Source organism: Artibeus jamaicensis, unplaced genomic scaffold (genome assembly GCF_021234435.1).
Source record: "Artibeus jamaicensis isolate MK-2021 breed Jamaican fruit bat unplaced genomic scaffold, CSHL_Jam_final contig_391, whole genome shotgun sequence".
In the NCBI taxonomy this organism is placed as follows: domain Eukaryota; kingdom Metazoa; phylum Chordata; class Mammalia; order Chiroptera; family Phyllostomidae; genus Artibeus; species Artibeus jamaicensis.
The window spans coordinates 15,767,984-15,790,850 of NW_026521814.1; the positions used below are offsets into that span (position 1 = coordinate 15,767,984).

Here is a 22,867-nt window from a genome sequence, read left to right on the forward strand (position 1 = left end):
TCACTCTTTAGCTTCAAGATGGGAAGAGCAGTTAGGCGAGATGTGCAAAATACTCAAAACCAGACCAAAAGGGTAGGAAAGTTAAGAGACTATGTATTCCCTGGGATACTGTATATATAAGCTTTTAATAGGCTTATGTCAAAATTTGGCATAAATTTTGGCATAAATTTGGCAAAATCTGGCAAAATTTCTTCAAAATTTGGAAGAAAATTAAGAGATTTAATATATATTTTTAAGATTTTATTTATTTATTTTTAGAAGATGGGGAAGGCAGGGAGAGAAACACCAATGTGTGGTTGCCTCTTTCACATCCCCCACTGGGGACCCGACCTGCAACCCAGGCATGTGCCCTGACTGGGAATTGAACCAGGACCCTTTGGTTCACAGGCCTGCACTCAATCCACTGAGCTACACCAGCCAGGGCTAATATTTTAATTTAACTAATTATACAGCACAAAAAAGTACAACTTTTTACTCAATCACACATTTCGCATCTTCAGATAACATTCAGTAACTTTTTAATATCAACTTGAATATATTATATTTAAATATTTTATTATTTGTAGACAGTCTTACAGCAACATAATTAATTCCTTCTCTTCATCAAAAAACTATAATGAATTATTCTTTCAACTCAAGATTTTATGCTAGTATGACAAGACTATGTTTAAAATCTAAAAACAAATGCAACTCTTATTCACATTTATTTTTAAAAGGAGCCAAAAAGATAATCCCCCTTTTCTGAATAATATATTTCAGAAAGGCACAGAACATTCTTCAAACCTGCAGTGATAATTACAATAAAGAACAGAATTCATCTGATGTCACTCCCTCACCACACCCAGATCATCCTAAATGCACCCTCCTGAGTTTAACTTCAAATCTCTGAAGAGGATGTAGTCTTAAGAAATTAGAGAGGAATTTAAGCTCCAATTCATAAAACCTCATTTTCTCACATGGGACTAATTAGAGATCACATACTACAGAAATCTTTTTCATTAAATATTCTGAAGAAACAACATCTGAAAGAAAAACAGTGGGCAGGAGGCAGGGTGATGACAAATTAGACTCAACAATACAATTACTTGTAGCCTCATTGCATGCTTTTCATTTTCCAGATCTTTGTAAGACATGACATAAAAACTCTCAATTGTCCAAGAGGTAGATGATGAACCCATTTTTCCAAGTGGGAAACTGAGGCACTACTAATATGCCTTACAATCGGCTGCAAAAATGGTCAGCAGCGGAACCAAGATTAGAAGCAGGAGGAAATGGTTGCCATCGTATGCATGGCTGCCCACAGCATGCTGAGAGAATGACAGGAACAATGCTGGTCTGTGCTCACTGACCGTGTCCCATCCTGCTCTGTGACACGCATAGCTGACGGAAGTTTGAAACTCCCCTTAAAGTTGACGGCACATCTATTCTCCAACGTCAAACCCATGAGATCAACAGGAGGAGTGGTTATTTACAGCATTCACCTCAGACTCAGGAATGGAGGCTACGCTAAAGCCACATCAAATATATTTCAATAAATGAGATCAAGACATGAAAAACAAAATTAAAGAACACCTAACACGCAAAAGAAAATTAGAATGTCAGTTCAATATTTCTACCATTATTCTACAAAGAGATATTTATGAGTACAATTAAAATTAAATTTTCAAACATTTGGATTTGAAAATTTGACTCACATCCCTATGCTGTGAGCCTTGATCTGCATGCTCCTAAGTTAGGAGGGAATAACCATAGTGTGCTTTTACTGTGTTTTCCATTGAACACATCTCTTTGTGGAACACAAAAAAATCTCTTTATCGACAGCAAATAATTTACCATGCTCCTCACATAGGTTAAAGCACTGAAGAAACCTGGGTTATTTCACCAAACAGTCATACGGTTTTAGCCCTACAAGCAGTATGGTCAGAACACAGGAAAGTGAACAACTGTATTGTCCTGTAGGCTTGTGAGAGTGGCGTCCACAGGTGCCAAGCCCACTTACTGCAGGAGTAGCCAGTACATTAGCGATACACTCACATAGATGACACACAGCGTTATCCAGTTTATTCTTGTGATTGGCGGCCTGCGGTTACCTGTCACATGGAGGATGACACTGGAAGAGAGACTGCCACTAGAGTTCTGGGCCCGAGCCACATAGAGGCCTGCGTCTGTCCCACATACCTTCGGAATGAACACCAAATGTCTTGTCTCCTTGTGGAAAACCTGTAAGTGTCCATCTGCAGACAATTTCTGGCCCTTCTTGTACCTGAGGCAGAGAGTCAGTTTTTAAAGTCAGAATCATTGTTTATCCACATCATACCCAATTTCTAAAAACCATTGCACATAAGCCCATCACCACTGCAGTACTCTCTAGTGAGAGCAGGAACTTTGCAGCTACCACAGATGCCAATGGGGCTGTTCGTCCTTCCGGCAGAGATTGGCAGCTGGTGTGCAGAGAAATGCCTGATTGGCTCAGACCATGTTTTCTAGAAATCGATTTTTTGACACCATTTAACAATTGGAATGGTGCATATGAAAATTCAGATATCAGCTACTCTCAAAAAACCAGACCATCTGGTCACACTGGGGCCCGATTTGCTCCTGGCAATTATCTAGAATGGGAACCGGCCCCTCCTATTTGGTCTCCCTGGTTCTTCCAGCTGCTGCGGACCAGCAGTCTGGAGTCTGCACTAGGTGATGCTCATCTGCCCCACTGTGTTCATCCCAGAAGGCCCGCATGCGAATGCCAACATGCTGTTTTAGAGGAAGGTACTTATTATATAGTATTTCCTACAGAAATGAGTTCGTTTAACCAATGAGTTAATTTTATTAAAAGGAAACTAATTCTAATTATAAAAGGTATTTATGCATTTGGATTATTACTGTTGAGGATGTTTCTAAGTTTCCTGAAAACATGAGTGCTTGGCTGCATCTTTTTAGAAAGCAAATAATTTATTTTGTTTATTCTAGATTCTTATTTATTTATATCCATGTCCTTCTATACAAGAACTGTGACAGCCTGAATAGTTTCTGCTCCCACTAAGTGATCATTTGCCATTTCTCTGATGTCCTAAGAATGTATGACATCTTGTCAGTTGTTAATGGAGCAAATTGCAAATCTGAGGGCAAGATATTTTTTTTCACTATAGTTCTTCAGTATTATAGTTGCAATAGTTCCTTAGTAACATAGTCTAACCAAGTTATTTGTTATGTGGACAAAAACAAGAAACACTTCAGACAACATTTTTCTTTAGGGTACATTGATATTTAATGATGAATTAAATATCCTTTAAATTCAAAAATATGAAATTCCTGATCTGTAAAAAACATGCAGTGGTAAAAACAACGAAATAAATCCACAAGCATATAAATGGCTGCACCGGAGCACAAGTGCGGTTTCTACTTATCGGAGAAACCAATGCTTTCTCATAGATTCTGTAGGTAACCGCTTCACACTTTGAGTACCCCCCATGTACACACACAGTAACTGAAACTAATCATTTAATATCTATTAAAACATTATGATAAAGAAATGCTATTTGACTTAGTTCAGAAATATAAACTCATTCCCACAAATTCATCATTTTGCCCTCTAATAAATCCACTTTAGGATGAAAATTTTCTAAAGGTTTAAAATTAATCCAAGTATTGGGAAAGTTAAAACTGCCTTTACAAGCTTTTTCGCAGGTTATTTCTATTAAAACAAATAGGCTAAAAAAGAATGTCTCCATAGTGAAGTCATATTGTTCACAGGTCAGTCATAACACCTTTCAAAAATGGGTTTGTTACCTGTCACTGGGAGTAACTGTGAAAGAAATATTTTTATTCCATCTCTCACACTGAAGAAAGGTATAAAAAATCTTAGTGAAACAAACAAATTTTGCCAAAATGACATGAGTGACTACTGGGAAGAGAAAAAAAGCGGGGATACGTAAATGAAAGGGAAAAACCCAAATTCTTATGTTTTTTAATTGAATAAAAGATGTTAAACTGAGAAAATTTCATGCTTATGCAAAAATAAACAATAGGGGAAATTTTCAACCTACCATCTTTAGAAATGTGGAATGTTAAATAAAAACCAGCACAAGTAAGTCGCAGTGCCTTTGGAGTTTGTTAAATTCTATTTCAGATGGTTACTTTTTTCCCTTCAGGGTATTAGCCATGCTGCTATTAAAATGAGAGCTGGGGGGTTGCCGTGAGGTTGGGTCATGCAGAGTTGCAGTGTGGCAGGACATTAATCAGCTATCCCTAAACCTTCCAGTTAGTGCACATGAATGACTTGCCCGGTGATTCAACTTGTTTCTGTTTATGGCTTGTCATTATAGGCTACCCACCATGTCAGTGTAGGCTCTGGAAATCCTGTTACTTCGACTTCCAAAGTCACTGGAGAACCTTCCATGACAGTTACATTAGACAGGAGCCTGGAGAAATTAGGTGCCTGGCCAGCTAGGCTGACCACACTGTTCTTTGCTGAGGTACTTTTAATCTCTTCTTGGGGAACCATTTGCCTCTGATAGGCCCGGCTGGGGCCTAATTGAAACCCCAGGCCCGAGAATGCATCCTGGGAAGCATGCAGCCTATCTTGGGTTTTAGTGACATTATAATCAGCATGCATTTTCTCCCGTGTTTCTAGCAAACTTTCCTGAGCCTGCAGGTGCTGTTGTAAAGCTCTCTCATGCAGTTCACTCGGCATGCTCTCGGGATGTTTAGCACTGATTTTGCTGATGGCAGTACTGGTTTCCAGCAGTCCTCCAGAGGTTAATGGGGGCTCAGCTTTGAACTGCGGGTGAGGCTTCTCAAAATGACTTGACAAAGTTTCTCTCTTATCATCGCAAGTATCAGCAAAAGCAGCGGGTGGTGGAAGGCCAGTTTCCTGGGCCTCCCCTGGACAGCTGGCTGCAGTCTGCATCCTGTAGCTGCTTATGTGAAGGCTTAGGGAGGGGCTGGCATGTTCCTCGACCTCCATGTCAAATGGGGCAAGGGGGGAATCGGGGCTCCCAGGGAGTGGAGGCAAGGAGATGTCATCAGGTGAGACACACTCATGTTCTTCTCCTGAAAGCATGTCTACAGCCAGGAGCAGGCCTTGGGCTCCACCCTCTTTGCCAGAGGAGAGCTGCTTCAGGTCCTGAGGAAGCTGGCCTTCTTCTGTTCCACTGACAGCCAAAATAGCCACTGCCTGTGCCTGTTCCTTCAAAACAGAAAAGCCAAAGCCTTGCATTAGTCATTGTGTTTTCTTTCTCCAGGTCTCAGGCTCAGCATTAGAGATACAATTTGAGAAAAGCTAGGGTGAGTTACAGCTTGGGGCCCTGGGGCCCTGGTGAGTTACAGCTGCACAGGGCTCAGGCTTGAGGAACTGGAAACCATTTGTCTGTTTCCCCCCAGGCACAGTTCCATCCCAGGGTGGAGGAACCAGTAAACTGACCTCCAGTAACTGACTGAAACATGATAGACCTTGCAAAACAGGACAGAGAAAGGCCTAGTTTATTATCTCTAATGGAGGGATGGACTGGATAAAGGTCTTTTCCAATCATAATCCGAGGAGTCTCCTTTCGCCAGCCAATTCTGCTTTGGGTTGTCTGCACTCCAGCTGAACACTGTTCCTAAACATCACAGGCTCCCTCCTCAGGTCGTCTCTTGGACTCTCCTAGCGCGATCCCTCCCTTCTCCAAATAAAGCCATTCTTTTTATCTTATTTTTTTTATTATGGCAAAATAGATATAACATAACATTTAGCATGTACCCATTTTTAAGAGTAGTTAAATGGCAGTAAGTACCTTCACAATATTGTGCAAGCAGCACCCTCGATCATCTCCAGGACTTTTTCATCCTTCCGAAGTGAAACTCTGTACCCTCCAAACACTACTTTTCCATTCTCTGTCCCCCCAGCCCCTTCTCCTTCCCGTCTCGATTTGACTATTCCAGGTATTTCATATAGAGAAAGGTATTTTTAATGACTGGCTTTATTTTCTTAAAGCCCCTTGGTTTTACTCTTACACTGAAAAACATCTACTGAGAGCCTACGGTACTCTCAGCACTGCTGGGCATCGGAGAGAGAAAATGGTGAGTAAAGGAAGTGCAGTGTCTGCCTCCTCATCTCCATGGAGATGATAGTCCAGTGGGGGATGTGGATATTGACAGAACCATGGCACTTTGTGACCCTTCACAACAAAACACAGCGAGATACAATAGAGGAACACCCACCACTTACCTTTCTGTCCCAGGTGGGGTGGAAGGTGTGCCAGGAGACCATGAATAGCAGCACATCACCTACTGCTCTGTTACTTCTCCTCCCTAACCCACATCCATCTCTGGCTTAGAGGCTTGAACACACCCTCTGACACAGACTCAAAGGAATATTGAGCCTGAAGGGAGCTCACTGATCCCAACCTGCTTGTTTTACACATACTTCTTTCTTTGCTTTTCCTCAGCATTCTGGTTGCATTTTTACTAAACAATTACTAGTTTTTCTCTCATTGCTACACTTGCATGTAAGAAAGTTACATCTTGCCTGGACTTTGAGTTCTTTGTTTTAGCATGTAGTCCTGCTCCTGACATACTTTTAAATGATTTTTGAGAGATAAATTTGTTTTTTAGGTTGAAGATTAGAAGTAGAAATAAAATAGTGCTCCTTCTACAATCCTACAGACATGACTTTTCTCATGACAGAGAAATCATAAACCCAGCTCAGAGAAAGTGGGTTTTTTTCCAGGCATTTAACAGAAGTTTAAATTCTGGGTATGAAAGCCAGAAGTTAACAGTCCCTTTCATTAAAACCTAACTAGCTAACTAGCTAACTAACTAACACATATCCAGTAGGGAATGCCTCTCCTTCGTTCGGTTTTTCTATTACAGCTCAGTCCTTTCTCTCTTTTCCTTTCTTTCTGAAAGTCAACTGTTTATTTCCTTTTCACAGGCACATTGACCCAACTTCCTATTCGATCTAAAAATCTCCTCTATGACATCTCAACAGCCTTTGCTTGAACACTTTTCCTGAAGGGTACTTTCTTCACAAATAATTTGATGCTTTACTTGTGGTAAGAACATCTTTCTGTATTTAGCAAAGTTCTGCCTTCCTTCATTATCCACCAATGGATCTGCATGGGCCTCCTTGGTGGCCGCCTGCTCTCCTTTTAAAACAGCCCTTTGACTGTTTGGAGAATTGGTCCCACAACCCCCAAGTCTCTTTCTCTGGACTGAAAATCTCCAATCTGCCTCGACTCCTGACCTCCCATCACCCCGATCACCCTCGGGGGTGGGCTGCCCTACTTCTGCTGGTCTACAAGCTGCTTCACAGGAAGGCGGGGACATTTGCTGAGCTAAGGATCTTCCAGGGGCAGGCAACTCCTTAGTGACTTCTTTGGGTAACCTGTGGTTCTCCAGAAGAATAACATTTTTTAAATGGCTGAAAATTTTCAAAAGGGGAGAGAAACTTGAATAAAAGTCCCAGCTAGTCTCTCCACTCTTCACTCCCTCCCGGAGAGGAATGGACTGACTTACTTGAGGGTTTAGAAGAGGAGACTGAACAATCTCAGCTCTGTCTCTTTGATGTCCTCTCCTCTGGAACTACCTTCCACCAAATGGGTACATTTACACTGGCCACAAGGCATGAAAACCCCTGTACAGAAAGTCTGTGGTTGTCTAACTATGCACCCAAGTGGCTGGGTAGACAAATCTGCCTACATCAGAGATGAGGTTTTGGGAGACCCTCTAGATAAGTCCAAGTCATGCTCTCCAGTCCAGCTTTTACTGGTCACTGATTTCTGACAGCTGTGTCTCACTCTCAGATGGTGCCAAACTCAAGAACACAATCCAAGAATATTATTTTTCACTCCATACATTTCTAAAGTATAAAAATACTGCCTGCAGAAAATAACACTACCAGTTTACTTCTACTGATAATAACAAGAGAATTTTCCAAAATCTTTTTTAGAAACTTTCCAGCTTATTACTATTCCCCATGAATATGTTCATTTCCATTATTTGTTTACTTTCCAGAATACAAAGCAAGCAGTGGAAACTTCATCTCCTTGATCTATATATGTTTTTATTAAAGTGCCAGTATTAGTTCTTTTTTTTGTTATCTTTTATAAGAACCACATGGGACTATTGAGTCACACTGAGTTTTGAATCAACTAAAAATCTCCTACTTTCTCTGTCCATGAATATCCTTGATAAAAATGCTGAAGCTGGCACAGGTTAGGACAAGGCCAGAAGTCCCCTAGGCAAGGCACACTGCCTTCCAGGGTGACACTGAAGAACTACTTGACACTCTGGGTTACAATTATGACTCTACCAAACTCTCACTCAGCTCACCTTTTCCCACTGACCTTAAGAGAGATACCATGAGTGTGCTTATCCAGTGACTTCCTGAAACCATAATAAATTTTGCCAATAGCACTAACCTAGAACTGCCCAGTAAATAATCATCTCAGGGAGCAAAATAAGGTGAGTTTAATACAAGTTTTTCTGAATTAATCAGGTTGGCTTTTGGCATTTCTGCTTTTAACTGCAAAGGAAAATAAGCTTTTAGTTTTTAAATCATGGAATTTTATAAAAATTCCTTTTAAGCCTCACTGAGTTATACTTTCCTGGGTCTGCTAGTTTTTCCTTTATGGGAATGATTTCCAAACCTTCACAAATACCAACTATTTTTTTCACATTTTCCCACCGTGAAACCATTTTTGCTGTCAGTAAAAAAAAAGGCATGTATATATGTGTGTGTGTTTCTAGAAAAAGGTAGTTTAAGCTGTGTGTCTCAGAACAAATAGGTCATATTTGCATCAATCTGATAGATTCTGGCAAAAAGAGTGGGAAACTCTGATATAATTCACCAAAACACAGCTCGCTCTCCATGTGTTTCTCCGATAGCCATTGGCTGCTCTTTGTCTTTTTTGTTGATTCCTTTTTCTTTTCCTCTTCTAACTATATAGAGAAGATTAAGTTATCAAATCTCTCTATATTTTCCCTTCAAAGATCTTACCCCTTTCATATCTAATGACCAGTTAATGTTTTTTAATATTATTATTTTTTATCCTCACCTAAGGACATGCTTGTTAATTTTAGAGAGCGAGGAAGGGAGGGAGAGAGAGAGAAACATTGATGGGTTGTCTCATGTACATGCCTGATGGGGACCAAACCTTCAGCCTAGGCATGTGCCCTGACTGGGAATCGAACCCACCACCTTTCTGCTTATGGCACGATGCTCCATGCCACACCAGCCAGAGCAGGACCAGTTAACTTTTAATTAATCCTAAATCTATAGCCTCAGATCTTATCTCTGTCAGGATTTCTGAACTTCCAGGTCTATTAATAAACATAATCACTTGGATTTATAACCATCGCCATGTAGGCAAACAAAATAAGTGTCTGGGAGACAGAAGGTGAATGACATTCTACATCCACGGAACTCGGTGTGAAGCACCAGTCCACCAAGTACATAGGGCAGGAAGCCGTCCATCTAAGTGGCAAATTTAAGAAAACACCACAAGACTTTACCTTCCAAAAGATCTCAATAGCTAGTCTTAAATAAAATTAAATGAAGCTAAGTAGGAAGTAGCAAAAGAAAGATATTGAACACAGGACTGGGCCTATAAAAGGCATTTCTGGGATTTGGACGGGACTTTGGACAGCCAAGGAGTGACTTAGCACCTTTAGGGCACTTGGTAGACAAAAAAAAAAAATTGCAAAAAGGTGGTAAACAATGCTTTTTCTTCCCAACTTCTTTCCAAGTGTTTTAGGAACACCTCCCCCTGCCTACCCAGTGGTCGGAATTAGAGGAGGAGGGTCCAGGGGCTGTGCTCACTTTGTTTGGTAAGAGCCCCTGAACTGTTTGGTATAAAAGTAATTCTATGCTATTGCTTTACTAATCTCGTGTGGGCGTGTGAATGGGAAGAGGAGGAAGGTCTGGCGTGGGAATCTACGCAGCAGCTCCTTGGAGCTCCCTTTGCTCCCGTGGAAAGAGTCACGAGGCTGAAATTCAGAGCAACTGGGCTGCCTTCTACCACTACTTTTCTGTGATTTCTGAAGGGAAAAATATTTAATCTCTTTCAGCCTCAGTTTCTTCAACTGTAAAATGAGATTTGATCAGATGATTGTTAAATCCCTTCCAGCACTAGAAGACTATATCTCTAATTGCTGGCATCACCAGCCTCCATCTTTTGCTGAACAGTTCTGTGACTTTAGGTGAGTCTCTTAATACTCTGTGACTCCTTTTAACCTGAGGAGTTTTCCTATATTGTTGTGGATTTAGGGTCCATCCTCACCTCAGGGATAAAATGCCACCACTAATCTGTTAGCAGTGCAATGACCATGACATCAACTGAATTGCCTAATTCCGCCTGCTGCATTTTTGGGCCTGAAAAATGGGAAGTGCTTTACTATTTCCAGAAGAAAATCTTGTGATTAACACATTCTTATAAGTTTGGTGAGACTGTTCTTTCTGACTTATGTCATTTTTCTGAGGAGGATCAACACAATGTAAGGGTGTCAGAACTGAACTCAGAGATACCTTAACAACCGTTTTACCTGCCCACATAATATTATAAGGAACCGTTACATCTGACCTATAATATAAATGATAGAGGTAGTCAGAGATTGAGATGTTTAGAAGTGGAGAGTCCTGCTGTTCTTTAATTTTGCCTTCTATACCAGCAGTGCCAGAATGTATGAGTGAAATTACATCCATGGGTCCTTGACAGCTGTAATTGTGGGCCTTCACCTTCATCCTAAGTAACTGGTGATTGATCATGTCTGTTAACTTATATTAAAATAAAAATGACTTTTCAGTGAAAGTAAATCTGGTTTTTGTTTTTTTTTTGTATTGAAAGGAATTTATTCCTTAACTTTTCTTCTAAGAAAAATAATTAAAAGCAAGAAAAACTATTTTGATTAAATATAAACGAGGGCGTTTGCTTTGGTAGCAACAACTTTTGTTTTTAATCTTAGTAAATGTGTGGTTGAACACATAGAGAAATGGGCAGAAATTTTAAAGATATGATGTTGGATTGAGTATCTCTTAGAAACTTAACAAAATGTGATACATTTAATATTAGTCTTTATTATTTTCTAGTAAGTTTTATTTTTATTTTTATTCTTGGTACTTTTAATACATCTATTTGCTTTAAATGATACATTATTATTTTTTAAAGATTTTATTTATTTATCTTTAGAGGGGATAAGAAGGAGAGAGGGAGAGAAATATCAGTGTATGGTTGCCTCTCATGCATCCCCTGCTGGGAACTGGCCTGCAACCCAGGCATGTGCCCTGACTGGGAATTGAACCATGATCCTTTGGTTCACAGGCCTGTGCTCAATCCACCGAGCTAAACCAGCCAGGGTGGTACATTATTATTTTTATTATTGTTTAACTACAGTTGTCTCCTGCCCCAGACACCCTTTCCTCCCACTATTTTCGAGTAGATTTTAATCAAAGGTGATTTTTGCTCCCTAGGAAATATCTAAAAATATCTAAGGATACTTTCGGTTGTCACAAGTGGGTAGGGTGAGGGCGGTTACTACTGGAATCTAGTGACTAGAGGCCAGGGATGCTGCTAAACATCCTGTAATGCACAGCACAGCCCACAGAACAGAGAATTCTCTGGGCGAAAATAGAAATAGCACCAAGATGGAAAAACCCTCATTTAGACCAATCAGAGCAACCAAAGACTGAGATATAAGACTAGGGTCCCACAAGATGACCAAGGTTTGGGCAGCTTTCCTGTGCCTCCGGAGAACCAGGGTTTAGTACCTCAAGGTTACCCCACAAAAAAAGGCAGCTTGCTCAATGGTTCTTGCTGCCTGGTGGTTATATAATTGGGCCAGATCTTTACATACATTTAACCTGTGGAAACGGACCTATAAACAAGGTCTAAGAACTGTATTGACCTCAGGGAAAGATAACTGTTTCCCCATGAGATAAGTACACGAGTGAAGAGATTTTTCTAAGTCTTGGGTTACAAAAATAGATTTTATTAATTGGGGGCAGTTGAGAATAGTGTTGATTCTGCTTGTCCAGTTGGTTCCTTGGGGGAGGGGAAAAACCAGAGGGAGCAGTCAGCTTGGCAAAGCAGAAAGTCCAGAGGTCATTATAGTTCAGCAGCTATGAATAGGGAGTGAGTAACTTAGGCTGAAAATCCAAAATGATGTGATTTAAAGAATATGTTTGATATCATGATACATTCGCATTTTGTGGGTATTTGCAGTTTTTGCTACATGCTTAATTTATCTGTAATGCATAGGTCTTAAAGTAATTTAAACATTTCTCCAAATAGTTAAGTATTTCTATTTCAGTCGGATACTTAATTTTTGTGCCTGGAAATACCTCAGGTTCTATGGGAACAAGATACAATCTCATTTCATGTATTAAGGTTTTCTAATGGGTACTGTAAACCATGAAACCATAGCCTGGTGGTGTAATAAAGAGGGCGAAGTGAAGCCTGAAGTTGGGATTGACTAGAAAAGGACAATGGGAAAGGCAGCTGAAGACAGGACAAACAGAGGTGACAGCACGGAGTTCCAATGGCTGTCCCACTGTCACTGCACAATGTGGCTCCAGGAGTCATTAGGCGGGGCTCAGAAGGAAACAGCAGGACAAAAGGGCTAAGCGAGGGGTAGAAAGGCAGTAAGGGATAGGACACTCCCACTGCATTCACATTGGGAGATTCGATTCAGACAGATAACAGGACTTCAATTCACTTGTTTTTGCAATGCACAATGACTTGAACCCCCAAGCATAAGTAATCAGTAGCTGAGGCTACATAGTTTTCTTTACCTTATTCAATTCTTCTTTGAATATTGGATGCTTATTTCTTACTGGTTCTTTCAGTAGGTCAATGCAACTATCATGGAAATCTTCTGAAATCAGATTCCTCTTTAAAACATCCCCCTGCTATACAAAGAGATAGTCAGTGAGGGCCGGGGCCAGAGAAGTTGGAGGACCAGTGCCACATAATCCTCACTTGGAAGAAAACAGGCCACTGGCAACTGTTCAGTGAATGTATTCCACATGAGACTGAGGCACTCCCACCATGTGACTTATGCAATGATCCCTCCAAGCCCACAGTTCCCCTCTGAGAGACTTGAAGGTGTACAACACACATGGGACGGATGTTGTGGACAACGGAGGGCAAAGCATCAGAGGAAGCTGCAATTTTCAGGTTGTGTATCAGGAGTCAGGAGAGGAAACAGATCCACAGGAGGTGAGGTGGGGGAGGAAGTGGTAAAGGTGGAAAAAGTGAAGATGTATGGCCAATTCGTACATTACTGGTGGCATTATAATTGTAAAACATTTATGGAATGTAACAGAAATATATATTAGAAACACTAACAATTGCTATCATTTCATACATACATGAAACATTAATAATTGTATACCCATTTACCCAAATCTGGAGAGTTTATGCATAGGTAATAACACAAGAGAAAGAAAAAGCTGCGTGCATGAAAAAGTTTATTGTAGTGTTGTTTAAAATGGTAAGGAAGTTAAAAAATCTAGATTCTTAACCAAAGTAAAAGGATAATTTGGTTGAATTTAAAGGTTAGCAGACTATTTTGAATGAAACTGGTATTCAAATTTATGAGACAGAAATTCATACAGAAAAACCATGGCTGCTTGAACTTCTGCTCTGAACTGGAAGCACATCACCTCATCTCAGTAAGAACAACAATCACAGAGACCAGCACGGGTGTCTTCACATGCCACCCTAAGACCTGGGGTTAGGCTCCACTATATCCTGCACCTTACAGATCAGGAAAACGAGACTTGGGAAGATTAAATAATTTACTCAATAACAAAAATCCAATAATTAAAAAGTTGGTATTTCTAGGTTGCTGTGTCTTACTTTAGAGCCTGTGCCCTTAATCACCTCACAAATAATCGGTTCTTTCATCCAGTTGTAAAAACAGCACTAATCAAACCAGTTTTTGACATGATGTAGAAAAAATATGTGTATATATATATATATATATATATATATATATATAGTCTCTCTTTTAAGTGGATTTTGCTTAGACATAGACAAACAACTTCTGAGCTTTCAGCATTTTCTTTTTTTTAAATTTTTAAAAATTTAATTATTTTTCAAGTACAGTTTTCTGTCTTTTACTCCCATCCCAACCCCCCCCCAGTGCTCCCCACCTCCCTCCATTTCCACCCCCCTTAGTTGTTGTCCATGTGTCCTTTATACTAGTTCTTGTTGATTTTCTTTTTAAAAATTTTTTATTGAATGTATCAGAGTGACACTGGCTAATAAAATTATACAGGTTTCAGGTGTACGATTCTATAATGCATTGTCTGTACCCTGTGTGGTGTGTCCACCACCCCAAGTCAAGTCTCCTTCTATCACCATTCACCCCTCCCTTGGCCCTTTTCTACCTCCTCCCACCAACCTTTCCCTGTGATAATCACCGTACTGCTGTCTGTCTGTGAGTTTTTTTTCTTTGCTTAGTCCCTTCACCTTTTGACCTGGCTTTCCAGCCCTACTCCCTTCTGACCTGTCAGTCTGCTCTCTACAGCTATGAGTCTGTTTCTACTTCGTTAGTGTATTTTGCTCATTAGATTCCACACATGAGTAAAATCATATGATAGTTGTCTTTTACTGACTGGTTTACTTCACTTAGCATAATGCTCTCCAGTTCTATCCATGTTGTGGCAAAAGGTAAGATTTCCTTCTTTTTCTTGCCCAAGTATTATTCAATTGTGTAAATATACCACAGATTTTTTATCCACTCATCTACTAATGGACACTTAGGTTGCTTCCAAATCTTGGCTATTTTATCAATAAATAATGCTGCAATGAACATAAGGGCACTTATGTCCTTTAGAATTAGTGTTTCAGATATATTCTCAGAAGTAGAATTGCTGGGTCACAAGGCTGTTCCACAGGGGATATACCAATTTGCACGATCAGTTGTATTTTTATTCACCAATAATGAACTATCAGAAAGGGAAACTAAGAAAACAATCCTACTTATAGTTGCATCAAAAAAATACCTAGGACTAAATTTAACCAAGGATGTAAAAGACCTGTACTCAGGGAATTATAAGACACTGAAGAAAGAAATTGAAGAAGATGCAAATAAGTGGAAGTATATGGTTATATTCATGGACAGAAAGAATTAACATCATTAAAATGTCTATACTACCCAAAGAAATCTATAGATTCAGTGCAATTCCTGCCAAGATACCAAAAGCATATTTCATAGAACTCGTATAAATATTCCCAAACTTTATATGCAGCCACAGAAGACCCCAAATAGCCACAGCAATCTTGAGAAAGAAATTTGGAGGAATCACACTACCTGCTATCGTACTATACCACAAGGCCATGAATGATGACAACGATTAGTTTAATATTTCCATGAAGTTAAACGTTCAAGGAATATAATACCTGAAGATTAGTTCTATTTTCTCTGGGGCCACAATTTGGAGGGGGGGAAACTTACATTCATTATTTATGAACAAAAACATAAGGCTACTTGATACAGACTGACTTTAACAGCACACATTTATCCATTAGGTTATGATCCATTAAAATGTAAACACGACACCTTATTTGTGTTCAGCCCTCATTCTAAGCAAAATTTTTTCCCGGCAGTGGTGGGAAAGAAACAGATTTAATGATCAGAAACACCCAGATAATTATGTTAGAAAGCTGTGAAATAAATGGGCATATTATATCCCCTGAGAACTTTCTTTAGAACATCTTTGCACCAGAAGACATTTGATCAGCACATTTTTCATTTATGCCACCCTGCAATACATTTTCTGAGAAGACATTACCTTTAGCTTTTCTTCAAGCTCTGTGAGAGAACCACATAATTCAGTAATAGATTCAAGAACTTCTTTGTGTTTGGCCACTATTTTTTCAGCATATTTCTGCCCTTCTTCAAAACCTTGGAAGAAGAACGAATAAAATTTTTAAAGGTCAGCTTCCTGGCAGAAAAAAATAATTAATTCATCTCCCCAGTGTCTCGTGTAAAGGCTGGTACACAGTAACTGCTTAGTAAATACATGTTGAACAGATCAATAAATGAAGGCATTTTTTTAGAACAAGATATTCTAGAAAAATAGTTATATTTACTGTACCATGTCTCTTTCATGAAACCTAAATAATGTTGTTGTATTAATATTCTTAAAGATTAATTCTAATAATTTTTCTCTTGTTGGGAATATTCAGAGGTTCTTGGCTATGTAGAAAAGTATGTGTTCAAGGCCTTCCATAGTTGGTTTTAACTTGCCTCTATCAAATGTGAATTATCCTAATTCTCTCACATATTTAATCTCTGGCCAAACTGAACAAGCCACTCTGCCCTCAAAATCTTCACAGCCCCTGGGCAGTCTTTCCCATACCGTGAACACCCTCCCCCAGTTTCCCACTTTGCAGTTTCCCGGATTTGCTGTCAAAATCCCACTTACTTTTCAAGCTTTACCTTAAATGCCAAAATGTTTGAGAAAATGTTTATAATCTTTCCAAACTGGATTTTCTCTCTCCCTACTGGAATAATAATAAAAATCTCTACCATGTAGAGAGTGCACAGGCATTTTATATGCATTGTCCAATGTAATCCACTTCAAGTAGGTTCTTTTACATTTTACAAATGAGGAATCTGAGGCTCAAAAGAGCTTCTTGAGGTAATCCAGACAATAACTGGAGGACCAAGGATTTGAACCTGGACTACTGGAATCCAAAGTTTAGGTTAAATTGTATTGCACATTGTTATGGGCTGAATTGTGTATTTCCCAAAATTCATATGCTGAAGTCCCAATCCCCAATATCTTAGAATATAACCATTTTTGTACATAAGGTTTTCAAAGTGATCATTAAGTTTAAAAGAGGCCATTAAGGTGGGGCTCTCTTCCAAAATGACTGGTGTCCTTATAAGAACTGGGAGAGACAACAGGGGGATGAGTGCCCAGAGGGGGCTCCATGCGCAGGGGCAGCAAGAGGGTGGCCATCTGCAAGCCCAGGAGAGAAGCCTCAGGAGATGCCAACCCTGAGAGTACCCTGGTCTTGGACTTCCAGCCTCCTGAACTGGAGGAAATGTATTCCTGTTGTTTAAGCTACTAGTCTGTAGCATTTTGCTATGGCAGCCTGAGCAAACTAATATACACATTTTATACTTTTTTTGCTGCATTTGCCATATCGTGATTTCTACGCTCAGACCAGGGATTCCTGAATGAAGTTACTAGGTTTTATTTGTCTATATCAATTACAACTCCTAGTATATACTAGTCACTAAAAAAAAGTCTTTGAGATAAATTCACTTGCACTAAAATCTAATGCTTTTAGTAATGCTTGGGTGGCCTGCAAGAGTTGATATAATATTTTTAAAGTATCTTACTTGATGCAAATTTTTAAGAATACCTAACTTCCATACTAAACAGAAAAAGACTCATGCTGTTTATATATTCACTCAATGATTCATATTTTCATCAAATACTTGTTGAGTACTTCGTATATTCCACGAAGCAGTGAACTACGGGGCAAAATCCCTTTTCTAATAGAGTTTACATTTGGTAAGGAAAAGCAGAAAACAGACAACTAACTATAATTTGTTGGTTGATGATAGGATCAGGAACACAAAACCAAGCAGGACAGAGAGTCATGCATGCTGGGAGGGGGAGGAGTCTTTGAGTACTCACCATGTCTAAAATAGAGTAGGCACTGAACACAGTAATAAAATGTACTTCCCATGCCTTCAATGAGCTTATGGTCAGTAGGGAAGATATGAATAAACAGGCAATTATGCAGCAGTGTGAAAAATATAATGATGGAAGAAACTATACACAAGATTATGAGTGTAGAGTGCTCCAAAATTTTTTGGTGCAACTTATATAATAACAATAGCAAGAATGCATCCTCGTATTAGCTTTCATTGATTTTTCTATCTGTATTTTATTATTGTATATTTCTACTCTTTATTGGGAAATCATTAATAATTCATACTTGATAATTTGATATTAGTACAGTATATATTATCTTACAAATTTCTAGAGAAAATGTCCATCTGGGCAGCAGCTGTGGCAGCCAAGGGAAGCATTCTGTACCACTGTTGCTATCTTCTTTTTGCGCTGAATCTGTCTAATCACTGGGAGTAAGTCTTCATTTCCTAAGTAATAATATCAGGGAATTCATGAAACTTATTCTTCAGTGCCCTCAAGGACTGCCATTACCCAGGGGGCTTCTTAAATGGGGGCCTCCTTTATACATAAGGACTTCTCGGGTAATACAGCTAACAACTTACCTTTCCTAGTCATGGAGAAGAGGAAAGTAGAGCCCATGAGATGATCCTTTTACCCTTCCCATTAATTCCACAAGTGACAGGAAGGCAAGAGAAAACTTTCCAGCTCTTTCTTATATCCATGAACCATAATCCTCATAGACATAAGAAAATACCTGTCTTAGCTTGATACTTAAAGTATTACAGGAATTTTGTATGTTTTTCAAGGAATCACACTAGCGGAAATTAGATTTTTTTTGTCTACGTAAGCTGAGTATTGTCCTAGTTTTATTACCCTGGAGATGGTCAACAAGAATGGAGGAGACAAGAAGATGGAGAAGGAGGGTTTACATAAAGTAATTAAAAATCTGCAGGCTTCATCTGCAGACAGAAGTTCCTTCCTCTGTTCCCTAGTGTTTACTTTTGCTGGTTGTGAGCTCTTATCTTGAGCCTTTTCCCTGAATAGGTTGGTGCAGAGAGGCTTGCATGCTCTGCCTTCTGCTGGGTTAGGGTCAGTTAGCTTTGTTTCATGGGGAACCACTGCATATTTTAAAGGAGACCTCACCATATAATCGCTGAGCAAGGTCACTGATCTCCTGAATCCTTTCTTCTTGCTGAGGCACTGAAGGCGTGATAAACTTATTGAACTGCTGGTGGAGAATTTCCACAGCTTCTTTTGTCTGGCACTCTGTGGAATATTTCCCAACTCTTACAACTGTGGCACTTGCGTCTTCACACCAAAAGTGACACTAAGTTAAAATGGAACAAGGCATAGATTAAAGAGACACCATCACTTTAATTAATGTTTTTCATTTGGGCCACTGAAGTATCAAATTTAAATGTCCTCAAACTTTATATTCACATTAGTTTGAACTCTTGAAGTTTTAATAAAAATATATCAAAGCATGAGCATATACTTTGCACTTGGATATTAGAGCCAGGTAAGAAAATAGAGTATGGAAATTTGTTTGATTTTCCTGCCTGCTTAGATTTGCCTGAAGCATAATTAAAGGAAGGATATTGCATATGTGCAAGAACAGGCAGTACAAAAAAGAATACGGCACTAAAAAGAATCCAAATATAAGATGAAAGGAAATAAAAAAGTCCAAACACATGCAATCCAGCCTAATTAATTTAAATCATTAACAATAAATGAATACAGTATTGCATGATTAACACCCAAATGACTTCTTTTTTGAGAATGAGATTTAGTCTGGAGCTAGGAAATATCATCTAAAAAATAGCATTTGACTTTCTTTTAATAGAAGACAGTCATATTTTCAAAGTCCAGTGGAGAACTGAGAGAGTTTCCTCACTAAAAATAAATGACTGTTTTGGAAGGAACGTGTCTCGCCAAGGCTGAGCCTTTATACTGAGTGAGGAAACACAGGACTCTGTTAGGAGCTAGCTTTAAGTAAGTGCTGTGGAGCTACAGCAAACCTACATATTAGACATAGAGGAATGACCTTGATCCTTCTTAATATGGTGTTAAACCTAAAAACTCGACTGCATCAGGGGCACAGAGAGATTTTCTTTAATCTCAGAATAATAGGCTACAAAGAACACTCAAGAACTGCAAGTGTAGATTTTCTTCAATATGAAGTGTGCAAATACAATAATAACTTTAATTTGTCAAATTTCATATATTTTATGCATACTCTTCCATTTATCCTGACAAAAACAAAAATAACACCAATAACAATTTTTGTACCTGAAAAATCCTATCACCTTTTCTTTCTAAACACTTTCATATTCTGTGAAGCAGCTATGTCGTCTAGAGTATTTTAAACAGATATCCAGCAGTGAACATAATTCCATGATAAGTTAAACATCTGGAGTCAATGAGGTTACGGAGAAATGAGAAACTCATATATGTTGCTAGCAAGAGAAAGTCAGTAAAGGCTTTCTGAAGGGCATTTGGACAACACATGCAAAACCTTGTAGCATTCACCGCCTTTGGCTCAGCAGTTCTGTAGGGAACTGTCTTAAGGAAATAATCATGAAAAGGAGCATGATACGTAGACTTAATGAAAATAATAGCTAATGCAGCATTGCTTTCAAGTATCAGGGTAACTGTCTAGGACAACGTTACAATATGGGCAGCACTGCGAGGAGAGGGTACCTCTGCAGTCAACTCCTGGAGATGCTCTGTCAGGTCCAAGTTCTTCTTGTAATCTGTTACGACTTTGTCAAACTCCTCCACATGTTTTTGCAAATCCTTCATGGCCTCCAAAAGGACAGTGATTTTATTATTTGGATAATTTAAGAAAGAATCAGAAGTCTTATTCTCAACTTTTTCCATTTTCCTTTTCAAAGCCTGCATAAAAAATTTTTTTAAATGAAATCCAATGTTTATTTAAGAAGTTTGCTGGTAACTAAATATTAGAGAAAAACTTGGAAAAATTACTGTAGCTTCTTCCATTATGATATACCAAAATCATAATTTTTACAAATGCATTTTGGAAAGAATAAGTTAACCAAAAAAGTGGAGACAGACTCACAGATACAGAGAACACTGACAGCTGTCAGAGGGGCATCTAGAGTTGAAATGCAAACTGGTTCTGCAGTGGCTGGAGTAGCGTGTGAGAACACACACACACACACACACACACACACACACACACATGTTTTCATCACCTGTATTTTTTCAGCATACATATCGACTTGTTGAATTTGATATTTCAGAGCCTTCAGGTTCTTGGCTTTTTCATTTTTCTTAGAGTAGTTAAACTTCAAGTTGTTAAATTTCTTTTTGATGTCTTTGAATGACTCTCTGAGCTGCAGGTGAATAAAGAGAAAGGGCTGATTTCCTTAAAATGAGAACAGCAATATTTACTTGTAATACATGAAAATATCTAAACAGTAAGATATTCATAATATTAAAATGTATTCACAGTGATTTTCAACAGAAAACAAGTCTGCTAAGTAAACAGTGTGAATTTCAACATACCCCCCAAACATAAGTAATTATGAATTCATCTTAGTGCTTTTAGAGTTGTAATTTATAATGAGCATTACAGGTATAGAACATCATTTGGCCTCCAACCAATAAAGTTTTTTAACACATGACAAACTTTCAGCAACTTTAATTTTCTTATTTGTACTTATTTGATATCATTTTTCCCATTTTTTCTGTTCACTGTGTGCTAATATTTGTCCCAGCTCTTTCCATCCTTTAATGTCCTCTCACAAAGGAGCTGTTCATGTTGCACAGGTCAATAATGTTTTGATATTGGGACTATCTAGAATTTAGTGGGGTTCAATTCCTATCAACTGTAGTACGAAAAGGACTTATTTGCCCAAATTCAGCAAAAAGTGTTTTTCATGAACAGTTTCCAGTAGAGTCTTAATTCTTAGACACAGACCATTAACTTGAGAGGTCCTTCAAAAATGAAAAAGTATTAAAGTGACAGTCATCACTCATTATAACAACATGAACTATGTATAAACAAGGTATATGGCTAAACATTGAGAACGGGGCTAGGTTATGACAGACTTAAAAACAAACGGTTCGACTTGCCCAGGGAACCAAAACCTTAAGCAGCCCATTCCACTGAGCACACTACTTTCTCTGCCTCTCTCTACGTTCAAGAAGAATAAACATATTGACAGACCACTCTTTGTCAATATCAAACATATTGATAACACTCTTTACGTCATCAGAAAAGGAAAGTACAGAGAAAGCATAAACCTTCTCAGATTATATGGAAGCATTTTAACATACAAAATGAACAATGTCATGTCTGATAAATTTGACTATGATGAGGAAGTCAGAAAAACATTAACATTCTCTTCAATGACAGCAAATAAATTATTTGGGAGGGAATAAAGGCTGTGCACTTGCTATATTGTAAACTTCTAAAATAGAAAAACATATTTGCATTAGAAGATGCTTGATTCCTCAAGACGCTTATTTCAAAGTGTGCCTCACCTTTACAAAACCAAACAAAACCTTGTCCTCACCTTTAACCCTTCTTGGACACAATTATCTATAAAGCCCCAGCCAACCTTCATACACAGAAATCAGTACACTGATGTAAGTTTCGCATCTGACATACCTGCCCTTAATCAGCATTGCTTATCTTATTTGGTAAGTTAAAGTGTCAAACAATAGTTTTAAGTTACAAACTAAACCGAGCACAGATGTCCCATTAAATATTTAAGTTGATCAATCACTAATACTCTAAAGGAGCAGAAAAAATTACAGCTTTAGAAAATTTGAAAACTATTTCTCCATTAGAATACAAGAAAATATTTAAAAGATCATAAACACTTGTTGTATTTATAAAATAACCAATTCATATTTGAGTATTTTGACATTTGTTGTTTTAAAATGCATGTGTTTAATTTTAGTGGGAACAGACAAACAAGGTCCATTTTATGGGATAGAGACCTACAGAGACGATACTCTGAATTATTCACATAAAACTTTTGGAAGAAACTTTTTCCTGTGAAGTCAAAATCTGCAACTATCATTATAACATCTAAGGAAATCAGAGACCCTTGTATCTTTAGAAAAATGTGTTCCCATTGGAGAGTTTGTGTTTAGTGAGCTCAGAGTGTCCTGTTTAAGATGATGAGAAAGTTCTGGATGGAGGTGGTTAGTGGCACCGGTTATGCAACGATATGAATATGCTTACTGTCACTGACC

General features: G+C 38.6%; 1 protein-coding gene across 4 annotated transcripts in view; it reads right to left on the reverse strand.

The window, feature by feature from the left end:
• Positions 1-257: 257 nt before the first annotated feature.
• CCDC141 (coiled-coil domain containing 141) overlaps positions 258-22,867 on the reverse strand; it is a 166,196-nt gene continuing 143,586 nt past the window's right edge. For 2 of the 4 annotated variants that reach the window (XM_037130059.2, XM_037130052.2), the window contains 7 exons: positions 20,854-20,994; positions 20,339-20,533; positions 18,782-18,965; positions 15,776-15,888; positions 12,767-12,883; positions 4,332-5,185; positions 258-2,263 (listed from right to left, as the gene is read on the reverse strand). In XM_037130059.2, the coding sequence (XP_036985954.2) occupies positions 1,996-2,263; positions 4,332-5,185; positions 12,767-12,883; positions 15,776-15,888; positions 18,782-18,965; positions 20,339-20,533; positions 20,854-20,994 (1,872 nt within the window). In that variant the 3' untranslated portion in view covers positions 258-1,995. The remainder of the gene's footprint in view (positions 2,264-4,331; positions 5,186-12,766; positions 12,884-15,775; positions 15,889-18,781; positions 18,966-20,338; positions 20,534-20,853; positions 20,995-22,867) is intronic. The other 2 variants (XM_037130055.2, XM_037130057.2) reach the window with 2 other exon arrangements.